Consider the following 14,402-nt stretch of genomic DNA (forward strand, 5'->3'; position numbering starts at 1 on the left):
ATAGGTATGAACTTATAACTTTAAGGATATAATGAGTTTAGTACTTTAAAACTTAAGATTAAACCCATAAAATTTAAATCCAAGATCCGTTCCAGCTTATGGACCGTTGGGCGTTGAACTAGATAAGGGTCCGTTGTATATATACAAATCCCACGTCAGAATAGGAGAAAAAAGCTTAAGTTCAGAAATCAACTATTAAAACGCTATTGAAATTAAATCCCAAGGTAACAAAGTTGTGAGCCTCAAAAGCCTAGAAGTAATCTAAGGAAGTCAGGCTAAAGCAGATTGGATTTGGAAAGTAACAATAATACAAGTGTTAACACCAAATTTGACATTGTTTAGTTTCGAAGGAACACACATAATCAAACTGTTAAATTAGACCTGTCGATTTGACCACAACCATAATTACTATTTTGGAGAAATGACAAACCTAATGTAATCATAATAGTCTCTTTCGTGATTAGTAACCTTTCTATTATCAATTATTTCCTTCAAACCTAATGTAACAATAATGGTAAGAATTCAATAACGAGAATAGCAACAAATATCCAAATTAATTAACTATGCAATTATCTAAAAGTAAAATAGCCAATAGTTTTCTTGTATTTATTCTACCCCGACTAAACACTCGGTAGATGACTTTCACTGCCTAACTAAACACAATAACAAAACAGAAAAAAAATGAAGCCACCTTTTTCCTCTTCTCTTCTGTTAATATTACTACCTTTTATTGTTCTTATCATTTTTATGTACAGTGAAGAATTCAGCTGCATTTTGTGCCAGCTTGATCCCAGTGTTTCCAGCCAACAACACATTAGTGAGTAATTCCAATGAACTTGTACTTTTTCTTTCTCTTTTATTTAATATCTATTTATTTATTTTTTTAGAAGAATTTATCATGCTTGTTTGTCCGAGACAAAAGCACAGTTTTGTTTATTTATACATGATAACATATTTGTTTACTCTCAAAATCGGATAACAATTAAATTTGTTAGTGGTTTAAATGATATGCGGATTAACTTGATACTGAACGATAAATTAGATAGCAATTGAAATAAATAACGATAAACTAACTGCAAACCACACGAATTGGATGATTTCAGCCTAGGAAAGCTGGCCACCCTTGAGCTGAAAATACTTTTATTAATACCAAGATACCAAAGAATAAGAACTTAAAGAATAACGTTAATGTATTATTTATGAGTGTGTGTTACAATATCCTTTATGAATTGTGAGACCCCCTTTATATATTAGAGGAACATACTTTTAAGGTATTATTCCATTATTCCATAAAAGGTAAAAAAAAGTCCTTGATTTGTTGACCGTTGGTTCCTTTTTTGGTATGTTCCGTGATTTCCTCCGCAATATCCAGTTAATTACGTGAATTTCGTGTTGCGGAAGCCGAATATATAGAGAGTGATTAAATCACAACTACTATATCTAAAGATAGCTAATAAATAATAAATGAGACAATCATAAAAAGAACACTAGAAATTAACGAGGTTCGGCAAAATTTGAGTTTTGCCTAGTCCTCAGACACAATCAACTCAAACTTTATTTCACTTCAAAAAATACAAGTGAAATACTATAAGAGAGAAAGAAGATTCAAATGTCTTAGGAGATAAGAAGGCAAGTGAGAGATGTTTACAAATAAATAAAATCCTTGCTATTTATAGAAGGGAAATGGCCATAATAATGTCATGCATGACATCATATTAAGTGTGATCATGCAATGTAAATGCATGAAAAATGCATCTACTAATTTCTTCCAAAAAAGAGACTTCAAATGTTCACACACTAGTTCACATTAATCTTGTCAAATTCAATAAATCTCCACCTTGGCAAGATTTCACTTTTGCAATTTTCTCTTACTGATAAATTTTGATTGTGTCTTCAACTCCAATCTTCAAAGTTCAACAATGTTGATCAAGTTCAAACAATGTTGAAACTTGATCGCAGTCACTACTTTTGTTAGCATATCGGCAGGGTTGTCTGTAGTCCGAATTTTCTGCACCATGACTCCACCTTCTTCTATAATATCTCGTACAAAGTGATATCGAACATCAATGTGCTTCGTCCTTGCATGATAAACTTGGTTCTTTGCTAATTGAATAGCACTCTGACTATCACAAAATAGTGTGATATTTTCTTGACCAATACCAAGCTCTTTAAGCAACCCTTGAAGCCAAATTGCCTATTTTACAACCTCCGTAATTGCCATGTACTCTGTCTCAGTAGTAGACAAAGCAACCGTTGACTGCAAAGTATACTTTCAACTAGTTGGTGCATTTGCAAAAGTGAAAATATAACCAGTAGTTGATCTACGCTTGTCCAAATCACCCGCATAATCCGAGTCAAAATATCCAGCCAGATTCTGACTATCTTCCTGCTCAAAAATCAATCCAACATCTACAGTATTGCGAATATACCGTAGAATCCATTTCACAGCTTGCCAATGCTCCTTTCCTGGATCATGCATATACCTGCTTACAACTCCGATAGCATGTGAAATATCAGGTTTTGTGCAAACCATTTCATACATCAAGCTACCAACGACATTCGCATATGGCACTCTTGACATATACTCTCGTTCAACTTCATTCTTCGTCGACATAGCAACACTAAGCTTAAAGTGAGGAGCAAGAGGAGTGCTAACCGACTTCGTGTTCTCATTCATGCCAAATCGATCTATTACTCTCTTTAAGTATTCTTTCTGAGATAGATAGAGTTTCTTTGAAATTCTATCTATTTTTATCTCCATGCCAAGAGTTTTCTTCGCCTCACCCAAATCCTTCATCTCAAACTCCTTTCTTAGTTGAATCTTCAACTTCTCAATTTCCCCTTGACTTTTGGAAGCTATCAACATATCATCAATGTATAGGAGAAGATATATGAATGATCCGTCTTCAAACTTGTGCAAATACATACAATGATCATATTTGCTTTTCTGCACTTCAGCTGCAACATAAACTTGTCAAATCATTTGTACCATTGTCTAGAAGATTATTTCAATACGTACAACGATTTTTCAAGTTTGCACACCATATTTTCCTTTTCAGCAACTTTGAATCCATCTGGCTGAGTCATATAGATTTTCTCTTCCAAGTCTTTATGTAAAAATGCAGCTTTTACATCTAACTGAACTAGTTCCAAATTCAACTGTGTCACCAAAGCCAACAAAACTCTAATGGAGGAGTGTTTCACGACTGGAGAAAATACCTCATTGTAATCAATTCCCTCCTTTTGAGCATACCCTTTGGCCACCAATCTTGCTTTGTAGCAAACATCTTCTTGGTTAGGAAATCCTTCTTTTTTTGCAAATACCTATTTGCACCCAATTGCTTTATTGCCCTTCGGGAGATTGGCCAATTTCTATATGCAATTCTGATGAAGGGACTGCATTTCTTCATTCATGGCAATCCTCCACTTATCTTCTTCTGAACTTTGGACTGCATCTTTATAAGTGGTACGAACACCACCAGCTACAATTGAGGTTGCACAAGCCACCGTCTCTATGAGACGAACATGTTTCTTTATTATTCTTTTTGGCTTGCTGGTTGCTATTGATTCAAGTTATTGTTGGGGTTGCTGAGTTGGAATATCCCCTTCCACTAACTCTTCTTCTAGGGAAAAATCTTCTATTGTTTCCTCGTTTTCTCCCTGTGTTGGAAAAATTAAATTTTCCCTCAAACTCCACCTGCTTTGAAGCACCATCAATTTGTTTGACATCTTCAACTGCCACTTTATCTATTATGGAAGATTCATCAAAGGTAACATCTCTGCTGAATATAATTTTTCTTGTCTCTGGACACCATAATCGGTATCCTTTGACTCCAGAAGTAATCCCCATAAATATAGCTTTCTTTGCCCTCGGATCCAATTTTGACTCTTTCACATGATAGTATGCAATTGAGCCAAACACATGCAAAAAATTATAATCTTCATCAGGTTTTCCATACCATTTTTTAAATGGTGTCTTGCCTCCAATAGCAGCAGATGGTAGACGATTAATGAGGTAGCATGCATATGTTATTGGCTCAGCCCAAAATTCTTTGCCCAAGCCAGCATTGGACAACATACATCGAACCTTCTCCAGCAAAGTCCGGTTCATGTGTTCTGCCACTCCATTCTGTTGTGGTATATTTCTGACGGTGAAATGTCTCAAAATGCCATCATCTTCACAAATCTTATTGTAAAGATCATTTTTGTATTCTCCACCGTTATCTGTGCGAAGACACTTTATCTTTCTGCCTGTTTGAGTCTCTATCACCACCTTCCATTTGAGAAATATTTCCAGTACCTCATCTTTGATTTTCATAGTATACACCTATACTCTCCGGGAAAAGTCATCAATAAAGGTTACAAAATCGTATTTCCCACCTAATGAAGATATTTTGGAAGCACCCCAAACATTAGAGTGAACATAATCCAAAATACCTTTAGTATTATGAATTACTGTTCCAAATTTAACCCTTGTCTGTTTCCCCTTGACACAATGCTTACAAAACTCCAAATTTCAAGTCTCTACTCCTTTTAACAATCCTTGATCTGATAAAATCTTCAAGGATTTTTCTCCAGCATGTCCCAAGCGCATGTGCCATAGCTTGGTTGCTTCTGCCTCCTTGCCATCACTGGATGTCACTGTTGCTGTCCCAATAACTGTACTACCGTGATAGTGGTACATGTTATTATTTCGCCGAATTCCCTTCATTACCACTAGTGCACCGGAGCATATTCTCATTATCCCATTTTCTGCAACAACTTTGAGCCCCTTTGACTCTAAGGCTCCTACGTATCGAACATCTGTTAATGTTCTTATCGTATCGAACATCTGTTAATGTTCTGATCAATCCATCATGGTTCCTTAATCGGATTGAACCAATACCATATGCAGTAAGAGGATTGTTATTCGCGGTGTGAATAACTCCACATTCCCCTTCTTGAAAATTAATGAACCAGTCCCTGTTGGGACACATATGATAGCTACAAGCTGAATCCATCAGCCATATGTCATATGGTTTGAATGGCTCAGTTGTAACTACTGAGAAATCAGAGTCGTCACAATCAGCTACATTTGAATCCCTGACAGCCTTCCCATTGCCATATAGGTTTGGCCTTGTTTTTCAACTTTGGACAGTCTTTCTTCCAGTGCCCTTTTTCTCGGCAAAAGGCGCATTCATCTTTGCTAGGTCTGGATCTTGACTTGGATCTTCCTTTCTTTGTTCTTATATGATTTTGAGAATGACCTCTCACAACCAGTACTTCTCCTTCTCCACTCTTTTGCTTTTCTCTCTTTCTTTGTTCATAGTTGTATAAGGCAGAACAAACTTCTTTGAGAGATACATCATCATTCCCATGAAGTAGAGTGGTTTCGAGGTGCTCGTACTCATCGGGAAGTGAACTTAATAACATTAAGGCCATATCTCCATCACTAAAGGTTACGTCCATATTCTGCAAATCTGTCGCCAACTTATTAAAGCTAGTGATGTGATCATTCATTGTAGAACCAGGAACATATGTGAAGCGCAATAGTCTTTTTTTCATGTAAAGTTTACTTTGACTTTTTCTTTAAGAATTTATCCTCCGATGCATTCCACAATTTACTTGCAGAAGTTTCTTTTGTGTATGGATACTTCTGTTCTCTTGCGAGGTAAGATCTAATGGTATTACAAGCAATGCAGTTGATAATCTTCCAATCTCCTTCTCCGATATTGTCTGGTTTATTTTCTTCTATGGCAATATCTAGCCCTTGTTGAAAAATGACATCAAGAACCTCAGCTTGCCACATCTCGAAATGTCCTGACCCGTCAAAAATTTTAACTGCAAATTTCGCATTTGACATAATTCTTGTCATAAGCGAAGATGCCAATGGCATATTACTGACACCCGATGTGGACTCTTCATTTTTATTATCTCCCATTTTGCTACAGATACTATTTATTTGCTGACAGTACAGAACACCAAAGTAATTCTTTTCTAATGTGGAAGTTCAGTATGCTGCAACCACAGAGCATACTAAGATAGAACCTTGGCTCTGATACCAATTGTTGCGGAAGCCGAATATATATAGAGTGATTAAATCATAACTACCATATCTAAAAGTAGCTAATAAATAGTAAATGAGACAATAATAAAAAGAGCACCAGAAATTAACGAGGTTCGGCAAAATTTGATTTTTGCCTGGTCCTCGGACACAATCAACTCAAACTTTATTTCACTCTAAAAAATACAAGTGAAATACTACAAGAGAGAAAGAAGATTCACATGCCTTAGGAGATAAGAAGGCAAGTGAGAGATGTTTACAAATGAACAAAACTCTTGCTATTTATAGAAGGGAAATGACTTTAATAATATCATGCATGACATCATATTAAGTGTGATCATGCAATGTAAATGCATGAAAAATGCATTTGCTAATTTCTTCCAAAAAAGAGGCCTCAAATGTTCACACTAGTTCATATTAATCTTGTCAAATTTAATATTTCGGACCCCTGTCGGATAAGCTGACAATATGTTCCTTGAGACCGTTATGACTGGGATCGGTTATGACCTCGGTAAACTCGAAGGCAAATCTGATGGTTTCGATGGCTAATTTGGTAAGGCATGAACCGATCTACGGGATTTTATCATCATCTCTCGATCCCAAATTATCGTTTTGGATGATCAGTCAAATCTTGAGTTCGATTTTACCCGTATACAATATTAAACCAATTTTATTATATGCTTGAGTAATATAGCTAAGTTAGAAAGCAAAAAATTCAGTTGAACTCACATTATCCGCCTCTTCTTGCAACCGATAAACAAATAAATTTAAAAACCAATTCTCTTAAAACTAATCCAAACATTCACCAAAAGGAAAAAAAATAAATATTAAACTTATTTTGACTTGTATAATTTGAATTCTGTCGGTAGAGAAGAACATGGAGAAGTTACCATTTGCCATAGGAGAGACAGAAAAAGGATGCGGTGTGTTCAATGGAAAATGGGTTTGGGACGAGAATCGGCCTTTGTACGAAGAATCAGAGTGTCCGTACATAACGCCACAGTCGACTTGCCAAGAACATGGCAGGCCAGATAAAGACTATCAGCATTGGAGATGGCAACCTCATAGTTGCTCTCTCCCGAGGTAAAATTCTTTTATACTGTGAGTATATATATAGAAGTTCGAACTTTTATATATGAGGAATTATGTTATGACTACATAAATGACAGTTTCAATGCGACATTAATGTTGGAAACACTTCGGGGGAAGAGGATGTTGTTCGTAGGCGATTCGTTGAACAGAGGACAATATATTTCCATGATTTGTCTTGTTCATAGACTGATTCCTGAGAATGCTAAATCCATGGAAAATGATGGTAATTTCGCCATTTTCATCATTAAGGTGATCATCAGTAGAAATTTTTTAACTTATACATTAAAATTCTATGAGTACATGTGATTTAATAATACAAATATAATTAGCTTATATTTGAATTTCCAGGATTATAATGCAACGATTGAGTTCTACTGGGCACCATTTCTCCTGGAATCAAATTCTGATGTTGCAATCACACATAGGATCGTTGAAAGAGTTGTTCGAAATGGTTCAATAAACACACATGGGAAATATTGGAAAGGATCTGACATAATTGTGTTCAATACTTACCTTTGGTGGCTGAGCAATTTCAGTATCTTGTAATTTCCTTATTTCTTAAGCACTTTCTTGTTCTTTATTTACGAGTTTAACACTAAATATTTAAATTTTGAATCCGCTGCAGGCAAGGGTCTTTTGACGATGAAGTAAAAGATATAGTGGAGGTGTCCACAGAGGATGCATATCGCATGGTAATGAAGAGTATGTTGAGTTGGATTAAAGAGAATATGGATCCAAAGAAAACCAGAGTCTTTTTCACTAGCATGTCACCTTATCATGAAAGGTTGAGTAAAACAATAATCTTCCCACTTTTGGTTTAAAGAAATTAAAAGGAAAAAGAGTAAACCAAGAAAAGGAAAACATAATACAGGCTACTTGGATAATAGTTTGTTGAAAATAGAACAAAAAGTATTTGAAGTTTGAAGTTGGAAAAGAATATTTGGAATTACCAGTTAGGTCATGATCTACATATATAATTTTGGTTTATTATATCATGAGGAGTTAACCTATTTTTCTTATTTTAAAAAGAATTACTTATCCAAAAGTTTATTTGACTCAGTTTGGAAGAAATTTAAAATAAAGATCCATGTTCTTTTCATGGCTTCTCCATTGTTATATTTTCTTTTCACTATTTTTGGGATTTTTGATTTTCTTGAACCGAGGGTATATCGTAAATAGCCTCTCTATCTTTACAAGGTAGGAATACGGTCTGCGTATACACTATCCTCTCAGACACCACTTGTGAGATTATACCGGAATTGTACATTGTTATTGTTGTATACTTTTAATATGTTCAAATATCATTTGAAAATTTAGGGTTTTGCATTTTTCATTGAGAAAATAAGAGTATCTACTCTTTGTTTGGCAGGAGCATAGAATGGGGAGGTGAACCAAATAAGAATTGTTTCAATGAGACTAAAATGATAGAGGATCCAAATTACTGGGCAACAGATAGTAGAAAAAGCATAATGCAAGTGATTGGTGAAGAATTTGGTAAATCAAAAGTTCCCATCTCATTTCTTAATATCACACAGCTCTCAAGTTACAGAAAAGACGCACACTCGTCAATTTACAAGAAGCATTGGAATCCATTAACACCAAAGCAACTAGCAAACCCTTCCAGCTATGCTGATTGTGTTCATTGGTGCTTGCCTGGGATTCCAGATATTTGGAATGAACTTTTATTTGCCAAGCTTTTCTATCCTTGAGATTAATTTTACTGAAAATTGATGGCCGTTGTATTATATAATGTTCTCAAGATGGATGATTGATTTGGGAAAAACTATACAGTATAGCTGCACTAAAAAATAATAGCCAGCAAAATATATATTTTTATACATATTTTTTTATGTATTTGGCTAGCGAATGTAATATTTTTGATCGACCGGCCAAATATGTAACCTGCTCATGAATTTATGAGGTATTAAGAGAGAAATGGGGCGAGTAATTATCTAATTGAAGGGCTCATACGTACCGTTACGCGGCGCCTTCCTGAGATTCCTTAGAAGGATGATGTAAGGCTAAGCAACCGATATCCGTGTAGTTACTATCTACCAACTTGGGTCCCCTCCGTATGCTAGACGAGATTATCAATGCCGTACGGGAAAACCAATGTTAAGAGCGATTGATAGAACAAAAAAGAGAATTGAGAATGAAAGAAAGCTTGATTGTATTAATGAAAAACTATTACAAAAAAGCAACAAGGTGTCGAGGGGGAGAGATACTAGTATCGAGAATTGTTTGCTTGTTAGAAAGTTTGATTGCTTGATTCCCCCGAATAATAATTAAAAAAAATAAACTAAAGTTACAGGAATAGACATAACTAAGCTAGAGAGACATAATGGAAATACATGAAATAAAACTACTCTATATTTACAATAGAAATGACTTAGGTTCCTACAAAGAAGAAGCAGGTCCGTTAGCAGCAACCTTGTCTTTAACATCAGAGTCTGCATGCGCGACGCTGCTGGCATCTGCCTGCGGCTGGCGCTGGCGAGAGCTATCGGTGGAGAGACATATGCACAGGCGCGCTTGTCACTTGGTGCGGCCAAGACCACGGGGTCGTCCATGGCGCTAGGCGTTGGGAGGCTTGCCAGGACACCATGGGGTGCGTCCAATGGGTTATGGGACATGGCTGGAAATCCGCCCATGACATTCTATCCCACCTGAGTTGGCGACGTCCTCGGCGCCTTACTTGTAAGATAATCTTCGATCAAGCTCTTGTAGGCTTTGAGATTTGGTCTCTCTCTCTCAAGTATTCTCCTCTGCATCACACCCCTGCCATTTCACCAGGAACTCTTCCTGATATTTTCTTGAAGCATGAATCACTCGAGCTATCGGTGGAGAGACATAGGAACATGCACACTTGTCACTTGGCGCGGTTAAGACCACAGGGTCGTCCATGGCGCTAGGCGTTGGGAGGCTTGCCAGGACACCATGGGGCGCGTCCAATGGGTCATGGGACATGGCTGGAAAGCCGCCCATAATATTCTCTCCCACCTGAGTTGGCGAAGTCCTCGGCGCCTTACTTGCAAGATAATCTTCGATCAAGCTCTTGTAGGCTTTGAGATTTGTTCTCTCTCCCAAGTATTCTCCTCTGCATCACACCCCTGCCATTTCACCAGGAACTCTTGCTGATATTTTCTTGAAACATGAATCACTCGATCATCGAGAATATCTTCTACCCCGCCTTTTCCCAATTGAATTAGGGCATCGAATACTGGGTATTATGAGTTGGCTCCACGATGGATCCTCCATGTCTTCCCGAAAATGTTTCAGAAGGCTGACATGGAAGATTGGATGAATCTTCTACTAGGTTGGGGTATCCACCCGGTATGCAACTTTACCAATGCGCTTCTCTATGGACAAGGGTCCAATGTACTTTTGCAATAGGCGAGGGTCATGGACCCCTGCAAACAAGTATCACTTTGGGATTTTCACTATCACTTTGTATCCTACTTGATATTCAACAAAGCGACGATTTTGATCAGCATGCTTTTTTATCCGCTTTTGGGCTTTAACAAGATAGCTCCGCACTATCTCCGAAATTCTCTTCCATTCCTTCGAGAAGCTAGTAGATCGAGGAAATTTCGACATGTTTGAGGCATTCACAGTGTGTGGGAGTAGCAGTTGCTGTCCGATAACAATTTCAAAAGCTCTTCTATTTGTACTGGAGCTCTTTTGTGAATTGAAACCTAGTTGAGCACCATCCAGAAGCTTCACCCAATTCTTCTGCAATCCGGTAATAAAATAGCGGAGATATTCCTCCAGTATGCCATTGAACCGCTCTGTTGGCCATCAGGTTGCGGATGGAAACTTGAACTTTGGCTCAACATTGACTCGAGGCACTTGAAGAGCTGAGTCCAAAAGTTGCTAGTGAAGCGAGAGTAGCGATCACTAAAGATGTCTTTCGGCGGACCCCAATATTTGACAACATGAGAGAAGAAGAGTTGAGTTATATCTTCTGCTGATATATATTTTGGGGCTGCTATAAATGGAGCATATTTGGAAAATCGATCTACCACAACCAAGATAGTTGTAAGATCTTCGACTTTGGGCAATCCGGTAATGTAATCCAGCGACATGCTTTCCCAAGGTCTCTTTGGAACATGTAGTGGATCAAAGAGTCCCGCTTGTGTCAAGCGGTCCAACTTGTCTTTCTGGCATACTAGGCAAGTCTTCACATACTGAGCAACGTTATCTGCCATTTGAGGCCAATAATAAGCACGACACAACAACGCCATGGTGTGTTCTTCACCTGGATGGCCGGCCCACAAAGTATCATGGTATTCCATCAGAAGATTCCTTCATAGATCTCCTCCTTTAGGAATATAAGGCCGGTTCCCTTTCACCTTTAGGAACCCATCTTCCATGTATAACTGGATAGTCTTGTCCTGTCCTACCAAATCGACCAAATACTATGCAACAGGATCTTTAGTGAGTAGATCATATATCTGATATTTTATAGTGGTGGCCACTTCGCCCCCCTTAGGGTGGCGAGTAGGCACAGTGATGCTAGATCAGTTCTCCGACTAAGTGCATCAGCAACTTGGTTGGTCGTCCCACTTCGGTACTCCATGTTGAATTTTAATTCCGCTCGGAGTTCCTGCCACGTGGCCTGTCGGCCATTCAACTGTGGCTGGGTCGTGAAATGACTAACAGTTATGTTGTTTGTCTTGACCACGAATGGGGTTCCCAACAGATGTGACTCCAAAGGCGTAAACAACAGACGACATCCAATAATTCTTTTTCGTGGGCGGCATAACGCCGTTCTGGATCCTTCAATTTCCGGCTCTCGTACGCCACTGGATGCCCCTCTTGTCCCAAGACTCCACCTAGAGCATAGTTAGAGGCATCTGTTTGTACTTCAAATGGCTTGGCAAAATCAGGGATGGACAAGACGGGTCTACTAGACATAGCCGCTTTCAATGCGTTGAAGGCCTCCGCTCGCCTGGGACCCCAATCCCACGTCGTGAACTTCTTTAGGAGTTCTGTTAGCGGCATTGCAATGAGAGAGTAATTTTTCACAAACCACCGATAAAAGTTGCATAGGCCAAGGAACACCCTCAAGGCGTGGATATCCTTAGGCGGCGGCCAATCCTTGATAGCCTTAATCTTCTGTTGGTCCATCTTGATCTGCCCTTCCTCGATGACATGTCCGAGGAAGTCAATCTATTTTTGGGTGAAGGAGCTCTTGGATAGCTTCACATATAATTCGTTCTCCCGCAGTGGAGCTAGGACGTTCCGCATGTGCTCCAGGTGTTCCTCCATTGTTTTGCTATATACCATAATATCGTCCAAGTAGACCACTACGAATTCATCAATATACTCTCGGAAGACTTGGTTCATCAGGGTGCAATGTGGCTGGAGCATTAGTCAAGCCGAATGGCATGACCAGGAAGTCGTACGACCTATATCTTGTCACATAGGTCGTCTTATGTTCATCTCCCTCAGCAATCCAAACTTGCCAGTAACCTATCTTCAGGTTTACTTTGGTTAACACTGTAGCACCACCCAGTCTATCAAACAAGTCTACCATTAGTGGGATACAATACTTATTCTTCACGGTGATTTTGTTTAGGCCTGATAATCCACATAGAGTCGTAAGGTTCCATCCTATTTCTTTTGAATAGCACAGGGGACCCATAAGGGGACTTGGAGGTCACAATAATCCCCGTGTCTATAATTTATGTCAACTATCTTTGAAGCTTGGCGAGTTCGAGCTGTGACATTCTGTAAGGCGCCCGGGCAGGTGACTTCGCACCTGGCACCAACTCAATCTCATGGTCCACAGTGCGCCTAGGCAGGAGTCGCTTTGGTATGTCCTGTGACATGAAGTCTTCAAACTCCCTTAGCAGTTCCTTCACAAGTGCAAGAATGTGACTCAAAGAGTGTTCAATATCTTCAATACAAAGGGTAGCCAGGAACGTAGGTTCATGTCTTTTGACTCCCTTCTTCAACTAGGCCAAGATGTTCTTTGTAACCATCTTTATGGTTGTGCATGGGATAATGAAGGGATTCACCCCGTTGGCTCCCATCATCAACAACATATATGCATACGGTACATGAATGGTGTTGGTTTTCCTAATAAATTCCAACCCAATCATCAACTCGAATTCATCTATGATTACCACATGCAAGTTGAACTTTCCTCCATAAGGACCCAGCTTCACTGGTACCCCTTTGGCTATTCCACCCACCGACTGAGGCGGTGAGTTGATAGTCTTGACAAGACCTCTGTCATTTCCCACAACTAGACTAAGGCGCTCTACTTGAGTTGAGGCTAAGTAGTTGTGAGTAGCGCCCATGTCTATCATCGCCCGAATGGGCTTACCATTAACTTTCATCTCGACGAACATCAAGGTCTTCTCTTGGTTAAGAGGAGGCCCCTCATCCACCTTCTTTTTCCCTTTCTTGGTGGTTGGGCATGTGTCCTTCTTCTTATGGATACCGATACTGGTTCCTACTAAGGCCTCAGAAATAGAACAAACAAGTGCGTTGAAGACATCTATTGGTTCTGTCTGGTTAGCATCATCTGTGTCGTCATCCATCCCATCATCAAAAGTTTGATGGGCATTCATTGTTCCTGTGGGCGTTCATTGTTCTAATGTGGCCCGCCACAATGACGACATCCTGAATGGGGCTTCCTCTCCCGATCATTATTGTGAGACGCAACACTATTGCTGCCTGAGGAAGGAGTCTTAGATTTGTTTGCACTCCGATCTCCTCCACTTTTTCTAGGGCCACCATTGCTAGGTTGGCCCCCTTTGTATCCTCCACAGACAAGCGGTTGAGGCCTATCCTTCTAAGCCTCCACTTGATAGTCCCCAAGGCATTCAGCTGCTTGGATCGCCTTGGGTAAAGTGTCTACCCTTTGTCTTTTCAGCTCCATACGAGCATAAGGTTTCAAACCTTCCAGGAATGTGAAGAGTTTGTCTTTGTCTGCCATATCCCGTATGTTCAGCATGAGCATGATATATTCCCGCACGTATTCCCGCACTAGCTTTTGGTCTGGTAGAGCTCCCCTAGATGTCTTCGCGTATTGTACTCAACATTTTTCGAGAAGAACTGTAGTCGTATGTCTACCTTCAGTTCTGCCAATGTCTCGAGAGTATCTTCACCAGCCCTGATGGCTTCGTATTTCACCTGCCACCATAGTTTAGCATCACCCCGAAGATACATGGCATCAATTTCTACCTTTTTTGCTTCTTCTAACTCCCCCACAACATCGAAGTACTGTTCGATGTCGAAGATGAAGTTCGCCACT

General features: G+C 39.2%; 1 protein-coding gene across 1 annotated transcript; it reads left to right on the top strand.

Moving 5' to 3' along the window:
- Nucleotides 1-681: 681 nt before the first annotated feature.
- On the top strand, nucleotides 682-8,866 carry LOC107831105 (protein trichome birefringence-like 33). Its single transcript, XM_016658833.2, has 7 exons — nucleotides 682-821; nucleotides 4,402-4,417; nucleotides 6,915-7,126; nucleotides 7,213-7,384; nucleotides 7,484-7,677; nucleotides 7,761-7,919; nucleotides 8,505-8,866. The coding sequence occupies exons 1-7, from the start codon at nucleotides 682-684 to the stop codon at nucleotides 8,842-8,844; spliced, it is 1,233 nt and encodes a 410-aa protein (XP_016514319.2). The 3' UTR covers nucleotides 8,845-8,866.
- Nucleotides 8,867-14,402: the final 5,536 nt, after the last annotated feature.

This window comes from Nicotiana tabacum, chromosome 13 (assembly GCF_000715075.1).
Source record: "Nicotiana tabacum cultivar K326 chromosome 13, ASM71507v2, whole genome shotgun sequence".
NCBI classification, from domain to species: domain Eukaryota; kingdom Viridiplantae; phylum Streptophyta; class Magnoliopsida; order Solanales; family Solanaceae; genus Nicotiana; species Nicotiana tabacum.